This window comes from Cervus canadensis, chromosome 3 (assembly GCF_019320065.1).
Source record: "Cervus canadensis isolate Bull #8, Minnesota chromosome 3, ASM1932006v1, whole genome shotgun sequence".
In the NCBI taxonomy this organism is placed as follows: Eukaryota; Metazoa; Chordata; class Mammalia; order Artiodactyla; family Cervidae; genus Cervus; species Cervus canadensis.
In genome coordinates, this window is record NC_057388.1 from 12319269 (window position 1) to 12344101 (window position 24833).

Genomic DNA, 24833 nt, shown 5'->3' on the forward strand with positions numbered 1-24833 from the left:
CTAGGTCTGCCCTGCTTTCATGCTGAGTGATCTTGGGGACGCTATCCTTCGAACTCTTAAGTTCCTCATTAGTAAACCAAGGATGCTAATTACGGCTCACTGATTTACTATGATAATGACAAGAGTGACTGTATATAAAGACCCAGACACTGCTCACAGCCTAGACTGTGTATTCCGAAAAGGTCATGTTTCTCTCTACCTATCTGTTCATGGCCCAGTCTTGATTCTCCTCTGGCTTCTAAGAGGCAATTCATCCCAAATGGTGCTCACAGCCAAGAGTGAGGAAAGCATGGGAGCACGGGAATGAGGGGAGCATGAGAGGAGTATAATGCTCTTCCCCACGGCTATGCCCCAACCTTAGGAGCACTGACAGGGTCCAGCAGCCCCACTTACTTTAAGCAAAGGTGAGGAAGCAGGACAGACAGAACGCCACATCTTCAGCTACGATTTTAGCCAAAACAGAATGTCTTACCTAAGAACTTAAACAGCTCTCAGCCTCCAATGATAAGCAACTCTTTACCACGTAATTTCTCCCAAGGGGCAGAAGAGCCAGGTGATCAATAGCATGGAGTCCGGAGCCAGGCCGCTGGGTTTGAATTCTGACTCTTGTTCTTAAGGAGCTGCGCAGTTGTGATTAAGGTACCCCCACCTCCCTGAACCTCAGTTTCCACATCTGTAGAATGGGCATAAGCACAGTGCCATGCGCACAGGGCAGTCCTGAAGATGAAACTACACACACACAACCCTCGCAAGTGTATCAAGCACATAGTAAGCACTGTAGATGTGGGGTTTTTCTGTTGTTATTCTTCATGCTCATCATTGTCACCATCCTCCCCCTCCTTCAGGGAAACTGGCTCTAAAAGGCCGTGCAGCTTCTCCCCAGTCCCTCACAACGTGGTGCCTGTGCAGCGGCTGAGCTGAATGTGGCCCCACTCCGCCTCCCTAAACAAGGCTCTCTGCCTTCCAATGCTCAGCTGTTTCCCTGTTCACCCTAGTGGACATACTGCTCCAATTTCCTTCTCTGGTCTACAAAGGCATTTCTTCCAGCCCAGAATGTTGTGCAACGTTTCTCTGAGCGCCAGCTCACACTGGGCTGGCAGGCTGCATGGCTGGGCCCTTTCCCCCGCACAAGAAGGGTGGCTGTGCATCAGGGAGGGAGGGGGGACCCACGTCTGCCTCTCAAACGGGAGAAGGCACTTGCCGGCAGAGGCGGACTGCAGGTTACAAGCTGGTGAACAAGCAGGAGTCGGGGCCCGGCTGGGGAACGAGGCTCAGAGAAAGCAGTGGGTCGGGGGCTGGACTGGCAGTCCAAGAGCCACTATAACCATCCCAACAGACCACTGTGGACAAGACACGGAGGAGCAGAGATGATGCAGGGCCATGATAAGGGAGAAATCTCATCACATCACTTCTGTATCAGCTTGGACAAAAAACAAGTTCCAAAGTGACTGGCCCAACCTGGAGAGAGGTAGCTTAGCGCATGTAAGGTGGGGAGGAAGGCAGGCAGGGCAGAGACAGGCTGCAGGGCTGGTAGACGATGCTAATGCACAAAATACTCCGATGGCTGTGGCCGGAGCCACAGCCAGTGCCCTTCTGTTATCTAGTTTCAACCCCGAGGCGACCCCTCCGAGGTTAAATTCTTAGCCTCCTGACCTCTCCACGAGGCCCCTCTACTTGCTCCCATCTTCCCAGAGAGCCTGCCTTGCTTTCAACATCAGATTAACCTTTATTCTGGAGCGATCAGCGCCCTGTGCACCCTGCCTCACGGCTTTTATTCCTGCTCCTATTTCCGTGGCCTTCTCTCTTCACTTGTACAAGCTTTCTTCCCTCCTCCCTTCCCCTGCGTCTGTCTGTTTTTGATTCATACAGCCCCCAGGCATGAGGCACCCCCCCACCCCCACCAACTACACTATCCCCTTTCATGGCCCTTCTTGTAATCCAGTTTTCCACCGGCTCTCAGGGTGTCACCCCAAGGTAAGTGTATGGTGGAGCAGGGGGCATGGCAGATATTAAGATTTAAATGCTTGTTTATCTTGGTTAGATGCTTGGTTAGGTGCTTTTGTTCACAATGTCAAGAATCATCTGCTATTTTAGCTATGGCTCAGGATGGCTTCGGGAGACTGAGTGTTCAAGGATAGGTCTAACCTGGTTCCTGTGAGTCCTCCTTGGGAACTTCCTAGAAGATCATTGGGAAGAACCACCGTACCTTTCCTCCTTGAGTTTTTCACTCTGGTATATGGCAACTTTCGGGGTCCTGGTTAACTTTTCTTCTACCTAAACTTCCTGGGTGCTGAGATTTTGTCTATTGCCCTTGTTTCAGCCTCAGCAATGGCAATAAAAAGTGAAAGTGCAAGTCGCTCAGTTGTGTCTGACTCTTAACGACCCCATCGACTGTAGCCTGCCAGGCTCCTCTGTCCATGGAATTCTTCAGGCAAGAATACTGGAGTCAGTTGCCATTCCCTTCTCCAGGAGATCTGTCCAACCCAAGGATCAAACCTGGGTTTCCTGCATTGCAGGAAGATTCTTCACCATCTGAGCCACCAGGGAAGCCCTAGCAAAGGCAGTAGCTAGTTATAAATGATCATCCTTGAGGCCTGGAACTGATTTGTTTGCTAATTAATCTTCTCTTCTCCAGGCTCTGCCCAGTCTCCTCTTTCCCAATTTTCTAAGCTCCTCACTGTTCTCCATCAGGCCCTCTTCAGCCTCTGACGATACTCCCATCCACCCCAGTTACGAGTCGCCATCACCTCCGTCTCCCCTTTTAAAGCTCTGTGCTCACAGTAGATTTCTGGAGATTTGATTACCCAGCTCAGGAACTGTCCAAGTTTTCTGTTCATTTTTGTTTGATTTCCTACAACCAAATCTCTGCTTTTTGATCTAGTCACAACTTATCACCCTAAACGAAAATGTGCTGAAACTGGCCAAGAAAATGAGGAGCGAAACAAACCATTTTGCACTCACGAGAAGCGTTGGTGGACACGGACGGACACTATGGCTCAGGGCAGGGCACAGATTTGCTGTGGTTTGTGCCAAATGTCTGCCTTCTTGTAGGACCTCCAATTGCTTTATTTTGGTGATAGGATTTTTGGACTTATTTTTATCCACAAGGATTATAGAAGGGATCTCATTGTGGATCCACATAACTTGGAGCCTCCCTCTATAGAACCACGAGCCACACCCAGGAGACCTAGCTTAAACTAGCTGTCCAACACCACCTCCTTCTAGAATGCAAACATATCAAAAACTTCCTGAGATATCACCACAACATCCTCTAGATGTCACCTTGAGAACATTCCAGGATGGAAGATGACTGCTTTTGCAGCACACAGACAACCTGAAATAGATACATTTAAAACTCTGCAAGCCTGGTCCATGGACTGATTAAAAAACATCTCCCCCCCTCCCCTTGCTAATTGCCTCAAAGACTAAATAGCACTTCAAATTAAGTTTAAATCATAAAATTATCTAATTTCCTTTTCTGGCAGATTTTCCTCTTTTCCCCCCCAAAAGCAGAAGTAAAAACTAAAACCTTAGAAGTATTTTTCCTGAATCCATCCTTTTCCTCATGGTCTTCCCTCCCCAGAACATTTTTCAATTTCTAAGGGTACTCATCTCATTACTTGAAGCATCTGAGGGAGGAGAGTGTAGCGAAAATTTTAAGGCAGAAATTAGTTATCCCTGGAACGTTAAGAGCATTTAACTACGGATGATTACCCAATCAATCGTTTCTCTTTAATAAGCCAAGTCTACAGCCGGCCAATAACTGATTCATCTGGTCATGCAGTTCATTCAAATCAAATGAGCTGTCAGGTAATTCATTAAGGATTTTAAACACCTCGGTGCATTAAATCAATCTGGAGACTGGGGAGGAAATGGAGGAAGGCTTTTACAAGTGACTTCAGGGAGATTTGGATTATCTTGGGTGTTATTTCCTGTGATACAGATAAACTTCGCCTAGGGGACCTGAATTTCAAAAAATACAGACCTAGAAAAATCAATTAATTTTCCTGTAAAGAAAAGTAAAGTCTGTATTACAGAGAATGGTTGCAGGGTCAGTCTCATAGGATTTCTAAGGGAATCTTTTCTAACCACCAAACTTACCCCCAAAGTTAAGAGGCTCTAATGGACAAAGAAGCCGGGAGCTGCACAGAAATATGGGGAGAGGACCTCACCAACTCACAGCACTAGAAGCCCTTGGACTCAGCATCAAAGGAAGACAACACGGACAGTCCCCAGAGCTGTGTTATCAGTAGCCTCCCTGATTATGATCGGATAACTTCCAGGACCTTGAGCGTTGCTGGAAACTGCCAGAGAAAGGACAGAGGAAAACAACTCGTGCTGAAAGTGTTCTTTAAAACTAACAAGCACTCGTGGAGTTCCATGAGAACTACTTCTAAATACAAAACAGCTCCCTTTAGAATCCTGTGTTCTCACTGTAAGAAGGAAAAAGAAAGAGATGCTATATACTTTTCCTCCAAATATACACAAAGATAATTTTAAAATAGGGGAGAGAACTTACTTATGCAATATCCCCAAATTATACTCCTCAGGAAATATTAGCAATTATATATGTCCTGATGCAGAAAAATTACATGTTAAGCAAAATTCCATAATAGGAAAAAATAGGCTCAATATTTTGAAACATGTTTATAAATTAGAGAGGTACTCTGCCATCTTTTCCAATATTGCTAGGTAGGGTATGCACAGCAGCATTTCTAAATTCTCAAAATTAAAATTTAACTGTTTTCCCCTGGAATATTAAAATTTTAAACAATAAAATTACATTGAATAAGAAATTTATAGTCAAGGAATCACATGTGGGTGTTTTATAGCTTGATTTTGTAAACGAAAGTCAGAATACTGATTCTCAGGAATAGTTGGGGTTTTTCTGTTTCTATTATCATTTTTTTGCTGGTAATGACAGCTTCCCATTTTCATCTGATCCCTCTCTTATCCAATGATAAGCATTTACAAATATGCAGTTACATATAATTATTAATCAATGATCATGTGCAAGGGACAAAAGGGAATTAGTCCCCAGCCAATCAAGAATAGGAATAATTCATTTATGAAGATTATAAACACTTTTTCAAAAAGGTACACTGCCAATCACCTCTTTGCTCTCAAGATCCAAATTACAAAACAGAAACTAAAAAAGTTTTACAGTACATCTTTTGTTCTAAAATTATCAACCAGAAGAGATAAGAAGTCAGGGAGAAATGAACGTTAGGTGACTCCCAGCACTCCTCATCTTATATTCACACTCTACTCATCACTTCTGACAAGAGAACCCCTTAGGGATCAGGCACCCCACACAGGTTAGATAAATGGCTCTTTCTAAACCGGGAAAACGATGAGGAGTCGCCTCTTTGGTGTTCAAAGGGAGTCTCCATGTCTGTCTAGTAGGCGGACACACCCCCCTTCCCTGAGGAGTTAAAACCAGTTCCTCCAGTCTCTCTGATATAACTGAAACAGCATGAGGTTTATGGGATGGCCCAGAGCAGCTCAGAACTCAGGTACACTTCAAGATGTTTTGTCCATGGGGTCAAAAGGACAGGTCAAGGAAGGAATTCCAGGTGCTACCAAGAATCAAGGGCTACCAGGTGTGGTCAAAGAGGAAAGAGAAGGGACTCAAAATTCAAACAAACCAGGTCAACACATTAAGGGCAATAACAGTACAGAAATTATTTTCTCACAATTCTAAGGCACCCTTGACATTTAACCCAATATCAAGGGAAGCCCACAAACTAGTGTTGTCCAGCTTGAGGTTCAAAACTGTCCCCGCAGAAAACAACCCACACAAACAGGTAAGGTAGTCACCTTTGCTTGAATCACTGCAAAGCAGGAACTGTGACATTAACCTTGTACTACTTGGGGGGACTTTTCATTTGCAAGGCTTGTTGTCACTACGAAGGAGAAGTATTTCAGATGGAAGGCGGTGACCCTGCAGGGGTCATCATCAATCACCTGGGGTCAAAGACCTTCCCAATTGTGAGAAGAGGCAGGGGGTGAGGGAAAGAGGGCAGAGAAAGATCAAAAGGCCTTTGATGGAGGTTATCTACCTGCACCAAAGAACCTGCAAATCGGAGCTTCTCTGGAGTTTGAAAGCCCCTCATTTCTAAGGTGAGAGATTTTAAGAGGGGTCTTTGTTGTTGACTTTTTTTTTTTTTAACTTGGGTGCTTAAGAAGAAGACTGAAGTCAGCAGATGGCAGGAGAGGCCTAGCGGCATAGGCTTCCATATCTGCCAGTTTCCGGGTCTGTCTATAAAAGTATTAAATACCATTTTCTTCTTCAAGAGCAAGTACTGGTTGGGTAAGGGAGGGACCCCCTCCCACCACCTGGCTTCTGCCAAACGGCAACGTGGCTCAGCTGGAACTGTCTCACAATACAGGATTTTAGCGGAGGCAAATACCTTTACTTCTTTTCTCTTTACGCAAAGCAGTCACAGAGGGAGGGGCTGAGACGTTAAGTCATGACTTTTGGGCCAGTGGCCAAGCAGTCAGAGTCTGTGGGACCCTTTGGGATGACCCTTTGTGATGACATACTTCTTGTTACTTTTCTTGTTGCTTAAATGAGCCTTAGATGATGAAAGGAACAGCTGGATAGAGGAGGAGTACCCAGCTAGAGTGGTACGTGAATCAACTCCACTGGGTACAGAGTCTGAGGAAGGGAAAGGGGCAATTTTAACTCAGAAAAAGACAGTGAATGGTGGTCCAGTGGCTAAGACTCCGGGGTCCCAGCGCAGGGGGTCCCGGTTGGATCCTTGGTCAGGGAACTAGACCCCACATGCCACAATTAAGACCGGGTGCAGCCAAGTGAATAAATAAATATTTGAGGTGGGGAGGCGGCGCTTCCCCGGTGGCGCTAGTGGTAAAGAACCTGCCTGCTGAAGCAGGAGACAAAAAAGATGCAGGTTTGATCCCTGAGTTGGGAAGTTCCCATGGAGAAGGACATGACAACCCATTCCAATATTCTTGTTTGGAGAACCCCATGGACACAGGAGCCTGGTAGGCTACAGTCCACGGGGTCAAAAAGAGTAGGACACATGACCGAAGTGATTGAGCGCGCACACACACTGAAAGGCCAGTGGTTAAGAACCCACCTTCCAATGGAGGGGATGAGGGTTCAATCCCTGGTCAGGGAACTAAGATCCCACATGCTTCAGGGCAACTAAGCCTGAATGCTACAACTAGAGAGCCTACACTCTATAATGAAAAAATTTTAATTTCAAAAATTTAAAAAAAAAAAGACAGTGAAGGAAGGAGGGCTGCACTGAACCCCTGGTTAGAAGCTTGATGGACGATTTTGTGGAATATTCAAGGAGAATCATTATCCCAAGTAAGCTCTGCCCTACCCCCCAGCTGCTTTTCCCTGTTAACTGGTGAGTAGAGTTATTTCAAGAACACAAACAATACGGGTCTTTTAAAAACTTACTGGACATGTTTATAAAAATAATTATTTTTAAGAAACAAAACATACTGCAGAGCAATATAAATGGTTTTCAGATTATGGGCTGTTTTGATTCGCCATGCCCTAGAGCCTCCAGCCTACACCCATCAGCATGGATAATTGAGAATCTGCTGTATTTCCATTTTAACACAGTCTCTCTAATACATTTCAGGCATTCAGATGGAAAAACCAAACCTTTGACTACTATTTCGCCTTTCATGAATTTAGCACATGGCACTGACCTCTATACAGTCCAAAGAAGCCTTCATAGCGCAGTACTTTCTTGAAACAATCAAAGCTGTTTTTATACATAAGTTCTCCTACGAAAGAGCCGGTCGATCGTTGGTTCTGCATTCGAGTTTTTACCAGATCGATAGGGTACACCGCAGTGGCTCCGACGGCTACAATCAAATAATACCAATAATTCAGAAGAAATCAAGGTCACAGGAAAGGGGGAGGTGGTTAAAGTCAAAGATACGATTGATGAAATAAAGAAATTGTGCACATGCAAATTTTAAAATGAACTTTCCATACCCTTAATAAACAACAGTAGCTTTCACTCAAGGGTCTCCTGATAAAAGGATATCACTGAGTTCAAATTTTAAAAAGCAGATCACCACAGCCTAGCCTCATTATTAACCAATATCTAGAAGCCCATCTGCCGACAGATGTGAGAAAAAAGTTACTTCTAAGCTCCTGATCAAATGCAGGTACGAAGAAAAGTTTCCCTTTGCTGTTATCCCATCACACAGACAGAGATCTGGTAACTAGCTTGGGAAAAGACTAGAGAAGGTTTTGTCCTTCGATATTTCAAAGTGGAAAAAATCAGAGGAAAAAGAGGAATAATAACAATGAACAATTTGCACTCATCCATGACTCACCTCCAGCAATAGAACCGAGACCAAACCTGTAGGCTGACTCTGCAATTTGCAGGAGAACTGGTCGAGATGAATCTACTGATGCCTTCTTCTTTGCGTACACAGGAGTTGCAGAGTGGGAAGACAGGAGACGGAAAGGAAATCAAAACAAAAATGAGCACGTTATTTTATTTTTAAATTACAACTGCATTCTTAAACTCATGATACAGCTAAAATGTCAAAGAGGAAGAAGGTATGGTTAGATTTTTGTAAATTCTTATTAATAAAAAGTAATTATTGCCGTCAGTTTTTAAAGTCAAGTTTAAATATAATGAAAGACATTACTGTGTCCCCCCAAATGTTATGAATATGAACTCATCTTCAAATGTTCAATTCTCATTAGTGAGCAGAGAGATATAATTTAAAAACATTAATGAAACATCATTCTTCAACAAATTGTCAAACTGGTAGGTTTGGGAAGTTTTGTCTGTTTTTAACGGCCATGCCCTATCTGGCAGAAGATGACAAAAAACAGGGCTTCTCAAATCTGCCATTGAATCAAGTATAAACTGCAGGGAAATTTGGCAACACACACTCAATGCTTAAAATGTACAAATGCTTAAAATGACCCTGCAGTTCTACTTCTAAAAAGTTAGGCTAGAAAATAATCATCTATATAAACAAGGATCAAGCTACAATAATAATAAAAAGCAGTACTGTTAGAAAAAAAAAAGTAGTACCATTTTAAGAGCAAAACCTCCAAGAATACCCAAAGGTCCAATAACGGAGGACTGGTTAAAAATAATGCTATAGCTCTAAAACAAAATTGCATGCCATTAAAAAACAATATTGTGAAAAATATTTGATGTTCAGAAAAAGTGTGCATACAGTATTATAAAGAAAAAAATAGGCTAAAAACAATATGGTGTGTAGACAGGTATTTATTATATGTTTCTCTTTACCTTTTAAACTGTTTGAAATGTTTCATGATTATGTTTTAAAACCAGTGTTAAAGACAGTGTGTGAATATGCTGTGTTTCTTACTAAAATTATTTTGGTATGTATACGCATATAAAAATAACACTAGTGTTTTGGCTATCACATCACCCAGAGATACTCAACTGTTTATAGCAGCTACAACTAAGTGGTTATACTACAGGTGATTTGATATTTTCTCGTTTTTGTCCATCTTTTCTAAATTTATACTTCAGGCTACTCATTCTATTATTACCATTGTTGTTCTTTTGACCTACTATGGTGTTTTTGATGCCAGAACATTTCAGAGTCTTTCACTCCTCTGTCTACATAAATAAAACAGTAATTTTATGTCACACAGAGCTGTCACATGAGGGTGGCATATAGTTAGTGCTTAATAAATACCTGTTGAGTGAATAAATACATTCAATAAAATTTGTTTTTTCATAAGCCATGATAATTAAGATTGGTGAACAATGAAAATAATTACCCACCCCAACTATCAACCCACTGAATTTTAGTTGCTGTCAGTGTAGCATAACTCTAATACAATGAGATAATTTGGAATCTCCTTCAAAGTGAACTGAAAATAGCTTTATGCAGAAATATGCATTTTTAAGAAAGCAAAACATTTCTTCTGCAAATTCCATGGGGTGCTTCCAAGGGTATCCCCATATAGATGGGGGGGGGGTTCCATCTATATCTATTATGCATAGCAACTTCATTTTGACAGATGCATCCGTAAGAAAGGCACTGTTTTATGTACACATATATAAACTGGCAATACGAAAAAAGTTTCTGGCATCAAAACAATGAGTGAAAATACCTTGAAAATAATGGGTTGATGGGGAGGTACCTACCACTATCACTAATTCATCTAAAGACAAAATCCCAGACTTTCAGATAACTTCTCTGAAGCTAGAAACGTGGCATCCTCACAAAACGAATACTAGAAAGATTCCTCTTCCCACACTCTTCTCTCTTGAGAAGAGTGAGCCCCCTAGCCTGGCAGGCGGGTGACCTGTGTTGCTTGAGTCTGCCAACGTTGTCAGGCCCACCAGGGTTCACATAAGTAAAGAATATTCCAGGCAAGGCCCCAGTGAATTGCTCTGAACCTCCAAGCAGCAGCCAATCATTTCCTGCTGTAAACCTCATCAATCCCATCCAACCCTTTCAGGGACAGGATCAATAAGCACCCACCATCAGAAACTTGCTGAAGCTGCAGAGGGCATAGAGGAGAAATTGTGGGATATCACTGTCACAGGAGAACAGGAGGAATCTTTTTTTTAAATTCTCTGCTTTTTCTTAATCCCCCAATTTCTACAGGAGCTAGCAGCACAGGGGCAAAGAGATAATCATCGGGTAAGTGGTGTTTAAAAATCAAAGGGAGGGGAGAGCGGGGCTGTGTCCCCCTCTCCGTGTGACTCCACACTCCTCTCTCTTGCACGCGGGGAAATCGGCTTCCTCTTTTAAGAGCGGCCAGCTGGTTTTCCAGGGGTGCCGAGCGAGGCTTTGCTGCGCGCACGCCCACCACGCTGCACACACAACCCGGCGCTGCCCTCGGGTGGGAAAGAGCTGAAAGGAGGGCGTCCTGGCTCCGGGCCTGCCCGTCCTGAAAATGCAGCCCGCATCAACCCATTGTGGTCACACTGGCGTCTCTGTACAGACCCGGAGCTCCCAGCCAAAAACTGTTAAGTCTCTCAGGATTCGGAGATGGCTTTGCCTTAAAGGAGGTATTTTTCTGAAACGACGACGCGCGTCTGTGAGGGGATTTATTTTACAAACATCGCGGAAGCACAACAGACACTCTGAAGGCTTTTATTCTCTAATCCCGATCTATAGAAAGGCGAGCAAGAGTTAAGTGCGAGGAGGTCCCCTGTCTTAGGTTTCTGACTCCCACAACTTCAAGAGATTGGTTTCTGTTAACCATAAAATAAAATTTAGCATTCCTCAAATTGTTTCCACATAACTTATGAATCCTTTCACCAAGAAAATAGGTCTAAAAGCCTTCAAACTATGACTCCAGACTAAACAAAATTATCTCGTTTTGATATTCAGAAAAACGGCAGGCATGGCAGTCAGTCCTCCCTGACGGAGCGCCTCTCTGCGAGGCAGAGCCGGTCCTCACCTCTCGACAGGATGCTGGGCCGTGACACCCAGAGGGGGCTGCGGCCCCGGCTCTGCCAGCCTGAGGCCGAGGGAACTTCTCTTCCTCCTCTTTGGGGAGGGTGAGGCTTCCCATGCAGCTAAGAAATCAGCCCATCTTCCGCAGAAGAGAGCAAATGCCAGTTATCTGTTACCCAGGACATTTCAAAGTAAGTACTCTTTACAGCCTTTTGAAATGGTCTGGTTTTTTTTTTTTTTTTTTTTTTTTTTGGTGCAAAACAGAGAAACACTAGGTCAGGAACCAGTGCCAAAAATGGCAACTGCAAGTAAAAAGGGGTTGTGGGACCTTATCAAGGAAACGCCAGGAAGCATGTGTGATCCTTCTGCCCACCTGCCTCTGGGCTTCAGCCAAGTTGAAGGGCAGAGTCCCCTCCTCCAGAGGAGCAATCCGTTCAATGTCGGCCAAGGTCATGCGTCTAGAAAGAAAGGCAAACGTACAAACAACAAAATACAAATTAAAATTTAAGGTATGGAATTTAGAAATGTTCCTTTTCTCCTTTCCCACATTTCAGAGTCATCTTTAACTTGGTTTCTTTTTCTCCAAGTTTGCTGCTCTCCCCCTACTCCCACCTCCTAACCTCCCTTTATTAAGCTAATTAAAAGAAAAAAAGGCCAACTTACCCCCGTGGCTCATATAAATCTGCTAACTGAAACAAGATGTCAACTTCCATGGGTGTAACCTGACCAAATTTCTGAGCTGCCAGAACAAACTCCTCTGTATGGAAAAAGAGTTAAAAGGGAAAGATTCAAGAAGGAATAGCCACTAAATGCAGCATTAACTCAAGGCACTGGAATGAGCGAACATCACCAAACTTTATTATTAACAGTCACAGAATTCAAGTCAATCCAAATAGGGTAAGAATTTTTGCAGTTCTTTCATTCATCTGGAAAGAGTGTGCAGAATGCTTGCTCTAATAGTGACTTTAAAAGGTTGGTGTCACCTGAAGGCTTTGAATAAATGACATAGGAAGCCATTCAAATTGTAAGTCAGGGAAAACCAGGAAGGAGATATGAAACTCCATACACAGAGGTCCCAGGAGATAATATTAATGAAGCTGTGGAATTCCAAAGGGAATTCTTGTTTAAAAAAAAAAAATTCCATTAAAATGCTGATATCTTGATCAAAGATTATCGATCAACACACACTGTCAGCAGTATAGTTTAAGAATTCCTTGTGTACTTTCGAAGGTCATTTTAGAGGATGTCAGTTTAGTTTAGGTTTTAGTAAGATTTGAAAATATTTAAGGAACTCTGGGGGCTTCCCAGATGGCACTAGTGATAAAGAACCCGCTTACCAATGCAGGCAGATGTTAAGAGACATGGGTTCGACCCCTGGGTAGGAAGGATCCCCTGGAGGAGGAAATGGCAACCCACTCCAGTACTCCTGCCTGGAGAATCCCATGGACAGAGGAGCCTGGTGGGCTACGGCCCATAGCATTACAGAGTGGGACAGGACTGGAGAGGCTCAGCACACATGCAAGGAACTTCACATGGGTCCCTCATTCAAAGAAGGCCTTGGGTTTATTTAAAATGTGTTGAAGATTGTTTCCTTTGTTTCAGAGGGTGGAGAACACACAAGTACCAAATGGTTAATATGTGTCAATGAGATAGAAAACTACGGATAGAAAACTCTGTAACATAAACTTTTGGTTGTCTTCTTCCCTCTGATAATACTTCACCCAGATACTTGCAGGCAAGAATTCAGATTTAGTCGCACTCACCCTTAGTCACCTCTACATCTTTCCTGTTGCCAGCCAGAGTGCTGTAGATCTTTCTAATGAGTTCCATGTTGTTCAGGAGCGAATTAAATCCATTAAAATAGGAGAAACTAACTTGATGGGACGTGGTACCTCCAGCAGCCTCAAATAAGTTGAAAATAAGAGGGGGGGAGAAGAAAAATAAACAAAGGATTTATAGAATGAAGAAGATTCAGAAGTACGTATATCAAATGCTAGTTTTGGAAGTAATCAAAAAAGCATGTATAGCAAAAAGTGGCCAGAAGTATTTTTCTTTCACATTAAAAGAAAAAAAAAAAAAAACAGCTATAAATGATTTTTAGAAGTAACTGCAACTAATCATGACCAGAACTTGTACTCTCCACACACAGGTCCTAGAAACTAAATAAATACACATGTAGGATTATAACAACAGGACCAGTAGTAATTTACAGAGTTCAAATTTCCATTGGAAATGTTTTATAAGTTTGTTTATTTCATCTAATGAGCAATTCTTAACAGCTTAGACATGCAAAACTGTATTATACACATGCCCACATGTGTATACTTATACATGCAAAACTATTATACCAACACAACATGCTATGAGAAGTGGTTAATCTAACATTAATATCATGATTTGTCATGTTACTTGTAAGTAGTAATAAATAATCATTTAAGTACATACTTTGTATTGGTAGGATTTCCAGTAAACAAGTACATTATGATAAAATTATGAGATGTCATATGCTTTGATGGGGGTTAAGACTGGCCAGAACTCTTGATAATCAGCATTTGTAAGAAACCGTATTTCTTCACAGGGATAAGGGAAACAGACAGCATGTCCATTATAAATGGAACTTCAGTTTGGGGTTTCAAATTCTATCCTTCCCTAACAAGGCAAAATATTTTTATTAGGAAAGCACTTCTTTATAAGGTAACAACCACATAAATCTTCACTTCATAAATGTTCGAAATAGCTGACATGAGAGTTTAGACTGGGCTAGGGAAGGGAAGGACCAAGAAAAGGAGCTGCTGCAGTGCCAGAGTGGGAGAGCCTTCTTAGAACACCATTATCTTCAAAAAGAGGGACCAGTGAAAATAAAGAGGAAAAATGAGGAACTACTCTGAGTTCTCACTTAAGGTAAGCATTACGGGAAACTCAGATGACGGTGAAACACTCAAAAAGTCCTCTCCCTGGGATTAACACAACAAGAGTTACCACTGCATACAGGTCCCAAATCTAGGGGATCATCACAATTATCCAAGAAGCTTTGGAAATTAGATACTAGGACTTCCCTCGTGGTCCGGTGGTTAAGAATCTGCCTGCCAATGCAGGCGCCACAGGTTCAGTCTCTGGTCCAGGAAGATGATCCCACGTGCCATGGGGCAGCTAAGCCCATGTGCCCCAACTACTGAGCTCAAGTGCCCACAGCCTGTGCTCCACACGAGAAGCCACCACAACGAGCAGTCTGCGCCGCAACCAGGGAGGAGCCCCGCTTGCAGCAACTAGAGAGAACTCAGGCATGGCAACGAAGACCCAGCGCAGTCAACAATGAGCAAATAAATGAAGTTTAAAAATGTAAAATAAATTAGATCACCACTGTGGATGGTGGATCAGCAGGCCTAGAAAAGACCTCAGAATATGCATTTTTAATAACAATCCCTGATGAGTCTTAAGCTCCGTGACCAAGGCTTGGGAACCACCACCATGGAATGCTCCAGGGTACCCTCAGGGCCCGTGAGGGAGAAGAGGGGCTGGACACAGCAGAGACCTGCCCACCACACGGGCCACTGTTGCCTCAACACACAGGTTGCATGAGTGACTGAATCCAAGGTTAGAGGTGCTATTCTGCCGACTCCTCAAATATATGTGTGCACCTTTTTGTTTTTAAATACTTTTCCTTGGAGAACTTGTAAAAGTGAAGACAAGCATTTGACATATCTCAAAATATAAAGCAAACTAAAATGCAATTGTATAGCTGTTTTTCCTTTTTTTAAAAAAAAGCCTAGTTAATACATTTCTTTAAGATATTCCATACTATCCAGGTAACAAATTAAGATACCCATTAACACTGACAAAGCACTTCCTGTAACTTTGGTAATGGACGCAATACCACTGAGCAAAGAAGAAAATGTCAGTTCTTAAACAGAAAAAAAAACTTCTTACAATTCCTTATCCACTGAGCTTAAGCCAGATAGAATAAATTATTTCATTAGGGCAAGTAACAACTTAGGGGGAGACACAAATTGGGAGACTGGAATTGATATAGACACACTACTATACATAAAATAGATAATAAAGACCTACTGCACAGCATAGGGAATGCTACTCAATATTCTATAATGACCTCTATGGGAACAGACTCTTAAAAAGAGCTGATACACAAATATGTATAGCTGATTACCTCGGCTGTATACCTGAAATGAGGACAACACTGTAAATTAAAGTTTACTCCATTAAAAACTAAAAAAACAAACAAACAAAAACAACACCCCCTACTTACTGCTACTAGACATTCTTCTACAAAAGGCGTCAAGACGTGAGGGCGAATGGTGACCATGATATCGCGGAAGTCAATGGCTGTGACTTTTCCAGTCCTGGCATTGTCCCTCTGAACAAAGGCTTGCTTTGCATGTTCCAGCTGTATTTCCTACAAATAAAGAAGGTAAGTGCATATGTATGGCCGAATCCCTTTGCTGTTCATCTGAAACTATCACAACATTGGCTTTCCTGGTGGCTCAGACAGTAAAGGATCTGCCTGCAATGCAGAAGACCAGGGCTCGATCCCTGGGTCGGGAAGATCCCCTGGAGGAGGAAATGGCAACCCACTCCAGTATTCTTGCCTGGGGAATTCTATGGATGGGCTACACACAGTCCATGAGGTTGCAAAGAGTCGGACGCAACAGAGCAACTAACGCACACACCACAACATTATTGATTAGCTATAACCCAATACAAAATAAAAAGCTTAAATTTGGGGGGGGCGGGGAAAAAAAGGTGAATTAGTTGTATTTCTCAGTTACTATAAATGACTGTTCAATTTCAAGTCAGGGTGAAGAAACAGACATTTTATCTTGAATTACTGAGCCCTACACTTGTTCAGTAGCATCCCCAAGTTATTATCTCCTTCTAAAGAGGAAACTTTGCTTAGACTGGTGAATATGTCTTGAGAAAGTACATCCCCCCCCCTTTAAATCTCTTACCCAAAGAAACCAAATCACTTCTGTTCAAGTCCAAAGACACGAGAAAAATAAAAACTAGAATGAGGCTTGGTAGGCTCAAAGAGGGCTTCCCTGGTGGCTCAGATGGTAAAGAATCTGCCTGCAATGTGTGAGACCTGGGTTCGATTCCTGGGTTGGAAAGATCCCTTGGAGGAGGCCATGGCCAACCCACTGTAGTATACTTGCCTGGAGAATCCCCATGGACAGAGGAGCCTGGAGAGCTACAGTCCATGGGGTTGCAAACAGTCCAACACAGCTGAGCAACTAAGCTCAGAACAGCACACGCTCAATGATCTGGCCAAACCCTGCTTAGGTGATGTAAATAATCAAAGGAAAGCCAGTTAAAAGGCCATTAACCTCTCCCCAAAGAAGAGAGAAAAATTCTTAATGGTAACTTGGTTCACAAACACGTGATGTAACAACAGATTGAAAAGGGTGGTTCTGCTCCGGAAGACGCTACTCCTCTACATTCTTGGCATCTGGGGGTGGGTGAAGCCTTTGTTACGTGGGCTCTTCTGTGCATTCCTACCCTCTTTCCACCAGATACTGCAGCCCCTTTCCAAGGCCATGGCAATGAAGAGTGTCTTCAGAGAGGGCCTTATGTCCCAGTTGAGGACCAATGCTCTAAAATTGGGAATTGGATGGTACGTGGGTCAGAGATGGCTAAACTGTGTCAGTGCTGCTGGATGTATGCTTTAATTCGTATGATCTATGGATAGAGAGCCCGATCTTAAGATTTCTTTTGATATTCCTGGAGGTAAGTGTATACACACAATAAAACACAGCCTCCCATCAGAACCCAGCATGTGCCATGTAGGAGGCGCATTCCTTCTGCAGAGACTCTTCCTCACAACACTCTGCCCATTTCCCAAATGGGCCCTTGGAGTGAGATCTCATCTCGACGAAATGAAAAGGCATCATGGATGAGGGTTTTGAGGACCTTAAATTGCTTGAAGTTTAATAAGCTTTATTAGATGATACTGAGGAATTAAGTATTGAAAATGATAGAAGCTGGAGTGTGAACATGGTAGGTCATTATACCCTCACCTTTACTTTTGTGCAGTTTGAAAGTGACTACAATAAAACCTTCTTAAAGACAAAACAATAATAAGAATCAGAGTTCTAATTCTATTGAAAAGCCTCTTTTCAGTTATACCATCTGCCAGTGTTGGCCTGGCCCGACCCTGCGGGAGCTCTCGCCTGGGACCTAACCTTTCTAGTGCCTCTTCCACTCACTCCTTAAATGGGAGGCACCAATCAGCCCTCTGTCCTCGGGTCCTGAATCAACTCTGCTCTGCAAAGAACTCCACTCCCTAGGTCTTCTTAAAAGAACTCTCATGGGTCTTGATTCCCAGATCCAGGTCTCTCACTCCTATCTTCTGCACCAGAATTCCTGATAGCTTAGAAAATCTACCCATGGGGTATCTTGTAAAGGCCATAAAATTCCATGTCACTCAACACGCTGTTGGGTTGTCTCCCACCCAACCCTCAAGTCTGGTCTCTCGCCTGTATTCCAAACTTCATTACTAGCATCTTGTTTTCCTGGTCATCTACCCTGGAAACCTGTCATTTTCAATTCTTCAAGCTTCTTTCCCTCAGAGTAAACCAGTTACTAAATTAAGTCACTTAGACCTTTGAAAGGTCACTCAAATGCATCTTTACCTTTTCACTCCTGACACCACGCGTTCAAGTCCTCCTCAGAACATGGCTGAATGGCCACTGTGAGCCCAGCTTTTCAGCCGGGCACTCTCTCTCATTTCTGCATGCCCCTTGCACACATCAACAGCTGTCTTCAAGCATCTCAAACCTGACTCCCACCACCCTTGCCCGAAACCTTTCATCATAATGATCTGTCTCCAAAGCAAGACTCTTGAGATGCTCCAAGGCGTTACTCTCAGCCTGGTCTCCAGTACCCACGCCCAGCCCAGCCAGACCTTCCACATGCCCAGGCCTTTGTCCACACTCTTTCCCCCACCTGGCACGGACCGTAGCCTTCTTCTCTAGCTCCTGAAATCCACCTACTTGGTAGCTCAAATGCCACCACCTAGGTAAATATAACCAGGCCTCCTAACTGAAAATAACTGAAATGATCATGTGGTCTCCCGCGTGGCCCTCAATTATAAGACTTGTCTTATTCCATCCTACATTATAATCAGTTGCTTGCATTCCTGTCTTTCCCCCACCTTGCTGTGTACTGCTCATCCTCCTTGTGGCGTGGGCAGAATGCTTTAGATATAGTAGGCACTCAATAAACCACAGACATATCATCAGAAATATGAAATTGTATAAAACCAATTGAGTGAAGAAATTACAATGTATTGAACAAAAAGGGGTCCTCTGTACAAGTGTCTCCAATTCATGAGGAAGGCTGAAACCAACTGTTAAACACCCTGTCGTGAAAAATGACCACAGTATGTACTCAATTGAAAGTAAATGAACAGAGTCTTTGAATTGCCAGACCCACTGCTAAAACTATCATAAGCCAAGATTACTCTCGACAATACCAGAACGTGTGTTCAGTTATCTACCACTTCCCCTAGTTTATAACTAAAAGAGTCTTGGGGATCTTCAGACCATTATACCCAAAACAGTGTCACTTTCCCTGGCCACTCCCCCTCCCCCGAGAGCAGGAAGCCACCACATTGAGACCAACCTGTCCGGGATGCTGAACCGGGAAACAGACACCCATGTGGGGGCTGATGCTCCCATCACAGGACGGGGGTGCACTGGTGATGCAGACGAACACCATCACCATGCATTTTGGCGCTCAATTAACTGTAAGCAGCAGGGACCCCGCAATCCCTGGAGAAGAAAGCACTTTTAACCCTAACGAAGAACTTGAGAATGCATTTCCAACAGTTCTTAAGAGAATGGGAACACTATAAATTCCATGAAAAACGTGAAGGCAGATCATGCAGTTCTCTATTAACAGTAGGAAATAGTAAAAACGTTTAGCTATGTGTTTCCCTAAACTAAAAGGAGCTTACTGAAGATGGGGGCTGCCTTCTGAAGAACATCTGTTTATGTCATGACTGTTTCTTGTTCTAGGTAAGGAAATGAAAACTATTACCTCAAACAATAAAACAGCGGCAGTAACAGCATTTCGTAAGCATGCATTACCTGCCAGACTGTTCTAAAGTACTCTGTAGTAATGACTCATTTAACGTTCACAGCAACCCTACGATTTAGGAACCACTATTAACCTTACTACAGCAGATGAGGAAACAGAGCTCTCATTGACAGGAAGCAGCAAAGCTGGACTTCAAGCCCAGGCGGTCCCACTGCCCTGACCTTGCTCCTCATACCACACTAGACTGCATGGGAGCCTGGATGGTGCTGCTCTCAGGAACTTGATTACAAAATGCTCTTTGACACTTAGGAATCTTCATAGTTATGAGAGGATGAGCTTTCAATTTGCTTTTAAATTATTCTAAGGCTCTAGATTTTTCTGTTGCCAACTTTCACGAGAAAACAAGAGAATTTCCAAAAATTTTTCATTAAGGCAAAAGTCTTTGATGTGCTCGCGATTGCCACAACTGTCTTCCTAACAACAGCGGAGAAGAACCCGGAAGAGAGAAACCACATCTACAAGGCCTTCTCCCAGCCTTGCACACAAATAGAAGGGTGAGGAGGAGACAGATCAATAAGGAGGCCTGGGGGAGCTATAACACAGGGCCTCTACAAATACTGAATTCAAGAATGGATGACCTTTGAAACAAAGCCAGGCTTGCTACTCGTGGCAGAGGAACTTCTTAAATTCTCCTCTGACACCTCTACAGCTGATTAAGGAAAACCTAGCCCTGTTCAGTGAGGGCTGGACATATCTGAATCCAGAAGGGTAACGCTGGGATGGAAAGCTTTTGGGATGCATGGTGTGCAGAGCACGGGTAGCTACTGGTCATTTCCAAATGAAATGGGCCAGAATGGATCAACTCGTCCTGTGTGCGGAAGAGGGGAGAACAATGTGAGAAACAATAGTTACATTCAAATATTTAATGGTTTAAAGGACTACGAGGTAAAAAGAAGTTAGACTGCCTCTCTGTTTTTGATAAAAGAAAAAAAGAAAGAGAATCAGTGGAGAAAAAATAGAGGGATCAGGTTCTGGCACAAAGCATAGAGGTATTTAACCTGCACAACTATTCAGCAATGAAATGGGCTACCCTGCAAAACAGCAGGTTCCCAGTCACTGGAAATATCTGTTCAACTACCGGCTGAGAAACACACGTCAAGGAATTTATTTTAATTTAGCTTTATTTAATACAGGAGGTTGTGGAAGCAAGATGTTATGATGATAAAAATCTTAAGTCTGGGACCGGAAGGGGCAGAGCTCAAGTCTCAGTCGTGGCACTCCAAGTTGGCAGGGCCTAGGGAGCCGTGTTTGTATCTTAGGGCTCCAGCAACACCGTGCCGCTCAGGGTGGTAAAAACTAGACGTCATGTGCAATAGGCACTTCGTAAAAAGGAGCATTAATTCTGGTCAAAGTGAAGGGTTTAAAAACCTCTCCAATCCCTTCCAATATAAGTATTTCAGAGTCTTTAAAAAAGTCCCTAGTAAGGAACAGCGGTTCTGCTAAATTACTCTGAACTATCAAGAGGGACAGAGAGATGAAAACCAGTTAGGGCAGAGGGTGACAGAAACAGCTGAAGGCCTGAACACTTCCTCCAGGCTGGGGGCTCTGCCAAGAACTTCAGAGACAGTATTTCATTCAAGTTTCACAATAATCCTGTAAAGTAATAACATCTTCATCTCCCAGAGGCACCTGAAGCTCGTGGAGGTTAAGTCACTAGTCCAAAGTCACACATGAGGAGGAACCCAGGCTTCGCATTCTACACCAAGGTATTATCAGATTCCAAAACTGAGATTTTTAACTACTAACTTACGCTGCCTTGGGCAAAACCTTAAGTAAGGGGATCATAAGTGATGTGGACAGATAACTGGAAAAGAGATTTTAAGAAAAGTTTGAGTGGTGATTCATATCTAAAAATGGAACACGAGTTTCTAAAAGAATCCTCACCTTGGAGAATGGAAGAATCTGCCACAAAAGAAAATGCTTCAGGGGAAAGAGATGAGGTCGTTGACTATGAGGGAGAAACCTGGAGTGAGATGAGCTTAAGTTATAAACAAAAGTTAAGCAGAAACCAAAAAATGTCAGAGGCACGTGTGGAAGTATAAATCTGGGAAATGCAGACAACAGAATTTTAGAGGAAAAATGCCCCAAGAGACCATGTTTACTGTTATTGAGCGTAGGTTATACTTCAGGGACAGTTGCATTTTCCTACTTCATCATCTCAATAACCTTTTAAGGTGGGGCTGCCCATCATCTCCATTTTGCAGCTGGAAAAATAAACCAAAAGGCCTCTGGGGGTCACGTGACACCAAGGGTGAAACTGGATGTGCAGCTGAGTGGTCTGGCTCCAGGGCCATATTCTTAACCTTCGCGGACTTCCTGCTCCTTTTAGGGGAAGGCCTACCAAAAACCAGAAGGAAAAGAAAAAAAAAAGTTGTACCAATGGATGAGATCATCCTAGGATACACAGAAAGAGTGGGCAGATGACAGAAATAGAACCGATACCTACATGAGTGCCGACGATAAATCTGAGGGCCTGAGACCCTGTGGGAAACCCAGAGAGCTAAGGTGAAGACAGCTCTGTGGGGAGAGAGGGCTCTTCTCAGTAACAGGCCTCGGGGTGCTTCCTAAACGCCGCCGATGGAGCCAGGAGGGGCTGTGCAGAGCAAGGGGGCTCCTTCATCTGGGGCCAGAAGGCCGCAGCAGCACACAGCTGGGCCGCTGCCTCCGAGGCAGTCCTACTCCAGCACGTGAGAGGAGTCTCCATTTTTCTTCACATTTGCCAGTGAGCTATTTTCTGTTCCCTCTCTTCGGGGGCATAGTGATTAATGGACTCGCCTTCTACTCTGGCAGCTTCCAGCAACTTCAACACAAACATTCAGAATGCTATAGGAAGGGGGAAAAAAGAAACAAATTCCTCAAAACTGCTAGCTGTACAGAAATACACACATATAGGAGTTACAACACTTCTAATTTAACTTTCATGCTTCTAGTAGTTCAGGCCTGTCATTTCCTTAATAACCTCCAGTCTCCGATCGGGTGTATTTTGAATGCAGAAATTCTCTTTACTTCTGTTCAGACACATTAAGTTTGTGCTTCAACCTGAATAATGTATCAGGAACCAAAGAAGGAGGGGGGTGGGGGGCAAAAAAAGACCCCTTGGCATTTTTGTGTTTTGTACAGTTTTGAAATTAAAAATAAATATCTAAAACTTTAATAAAAACAGGGACTATCAACAAGGATTTGTGTCAAATTTATACTGCTAAGATCAAAAACAACTCCTTTTGAAAGTGGTGGTGTAAGAATTCTGAGGAAAATGCAGGTGATTATTTATGAAAATGAGGAATAAAAAGGTGTAAAGAAGGTTTGCTTACAAAATATGGTATCATATTTTGCTCTATTTCAAGTAAATTTTATATTACATCAAGTATCAGGACCTGTAGCATTTAATATGTAAGTATCATTTTCATAATCCTGTGCTAACTCAGAGGAAAAAAATTCTAGTTAAAATAAAAATCCGTATATTTTTAAACTGAGTAAAAAAGAGAACCTGGCAACGGAACAGGTAGAGAAAGTAGTTGTTCCCATTCGCAACATTTTTCTGTGCTGCCCACATTCAGCCTATGCAGTCTGACTTCCAGAGTTTGGGGTGAAATTTTATCTCCATTTCACTGGGTGGGGCCTCTAATTTTAAAAGTGCCTTAAAAAAAAAATAAAAGTTAAAAACAGGGTCTTAAGAAGCAGTAATTATTTGGCATGTGGCACCGCCCACACAACACCTTGGCAATGACCAAACACAGAGCTTTGCCATCTCCCACCTCAATGTCCCGGCACTTCCGATTCGACGTTAAACTCAGCAGTGGGTAACAGCCGTGTGGGGTGTTCATTTTCACCAGGGCGTTACTGTAAACGCCTGCACAACAGGCCACCCCACGGAACAGCAAGCTGAGAAACACCACGGACACAACAGCACAGTGAACTCCGAGCTCCTCTGCCCAGAGAGCAGGAAGTGCAGAGTGAGTGCAAGCAGTCCTGCATCTACATCTCCAAGTGATCAGGCTCTTTCCACACCTCTCGGCACCCACTGCCAAACCAGCGGTGGCTGCTATTTGGACACAAAACACGATCTCATCTCTTAGAAAAGCTGAGAGCAAAACGACGTTAGCTACACCTTTACTCATTATTTCATCCTGGATCATCAAGGGGTGCTGTATTTATGAAGCAGTGCCAAAGCCGTGTGGCAGATCCCATCTGGTCCAACTTAAAATCAACATAAAGAGCACATGTGTGTTAAAAATGCAAATACAATCATGGTCTCTGGCTACTAAAGATCCATGGTCTAGATATTTTAATTAATACAGATGGCAAGCTGGGGGAGCCAGGGAAGGCACAAATGGCTTGGGTTACTCAATCCTAAGCAACGACTTGGTTAGTGGTCCGCTAACGGGTTGAAACAATCGTGGCTTCAGCAAGTCCTACTTAAAAAGGATTATTTTTTGTTAACACCTGAAATGCTCTTTCAGTTCCAAAGCTTGAGAATTTGATGTTGCCATGGTTGAAGGTTATGTTTCTTTTGTTTGGTGGTGATGTTAAGAGTAGCAGCAGGGGGAACAATTTCTTTTTTAACAAGATAGCCTATTGTGTTGAAAGTTTTGCCTTAAACTAGTATACACTGACATACACAGTCGCAAACCTATGATGAAAAACATCTGACTAGGAGCAGTGAAACTCTGGCCTCAAGAAGGACTTGGGAGCTGCCGACTTCCAGAACTCTGCTCTCTAGGACCAAAATGCCCATTTTACACAAAAGATGTGGGTTGATCTGTATGCCACGCTGACCCATAAGCCAAAATACTGGTCAATTTGATTTAACAAAGAACCAAAATTGTTCAGTTGTGTTATTTGCATGAATATGCTTTGGCATCTAACAAAGTTATCTTGGGTCTCATGTGATCTGAAGATAAAAGCTTTTAGGAATATGAATGGCTGATCAGGGACACAGCTCTGAATCTGAGGTTCTAATCCTAGCTCCACCAGTTATGATTCACCTCTCCTGTTGTCATCCTTCTGACAAAAAGAGGACCTGAATAAAGTTATGGTGAAACACGCATACCCTCATGATGAGGGCTTTCTGCTGGGTCAGGGAACTTCATTCCTAAACTCTATTCGATGAGACAACATTAGAAAGAATTATTAGCCCCACTCTCTCCCAAGTCAGCTATCCCATTTCTTGGCTAACGAATGGAATCCTGACACTAATATCTGGTCTCTCTACCAATTTAGAGCACTGCTAATTTCTGACTGAGTCCTCTTCCTACAGCAAGAGGAGGAAGGCCTCTAGAAACAAAGAAATGCCCTGTCTCCGTGAAATGAAGGAA

General features: G+C 43.1%; 1 protein-coding gene across 3 annotated transcripts in view; it reads right to left on the bottom strand.

Moving 5' to 3' along the window:
* Positions 1 to 24833, bottom strand: part of SLC25A13 (solute carrier family 25 member 13) — a 226698-nt gene that overhangs the window by 78645 nt on the left and 123220 nt on the right. For 2 of the 3 annotated variants that reach the window (XM_043462657.1, XM_043462659.1), the window contains 6 exons: positions 15671 to 15817; positions 13170 to 13308; positions 12070 to 12163; positions 11780 to 11864; positions 8332 to 8419; positions 7693 to 7851 (listed from right to left, as the gene is read on the bottom strand). In XM_043462657.1, the coding sequence (XP_043318592.1) occupies positions 7693 to 7851; positions 8332 to 8419; positions 11780 to 11864; positions 12070 to 12163; positions 13170 to 13308; positions 15671 to 15817 (712 nt within the window). The remainder of the gene's footprint in view (positions 1 to 7692; positions 7852 to 8331; positions 8420 to 11779; positions 11865 to 12069; positions 12164 to 13169; positions 13309 to 15670; positions 15818 to 24833) is intronic. The other variant, XM_043462658.1, reaches the window with a different exon arrangement.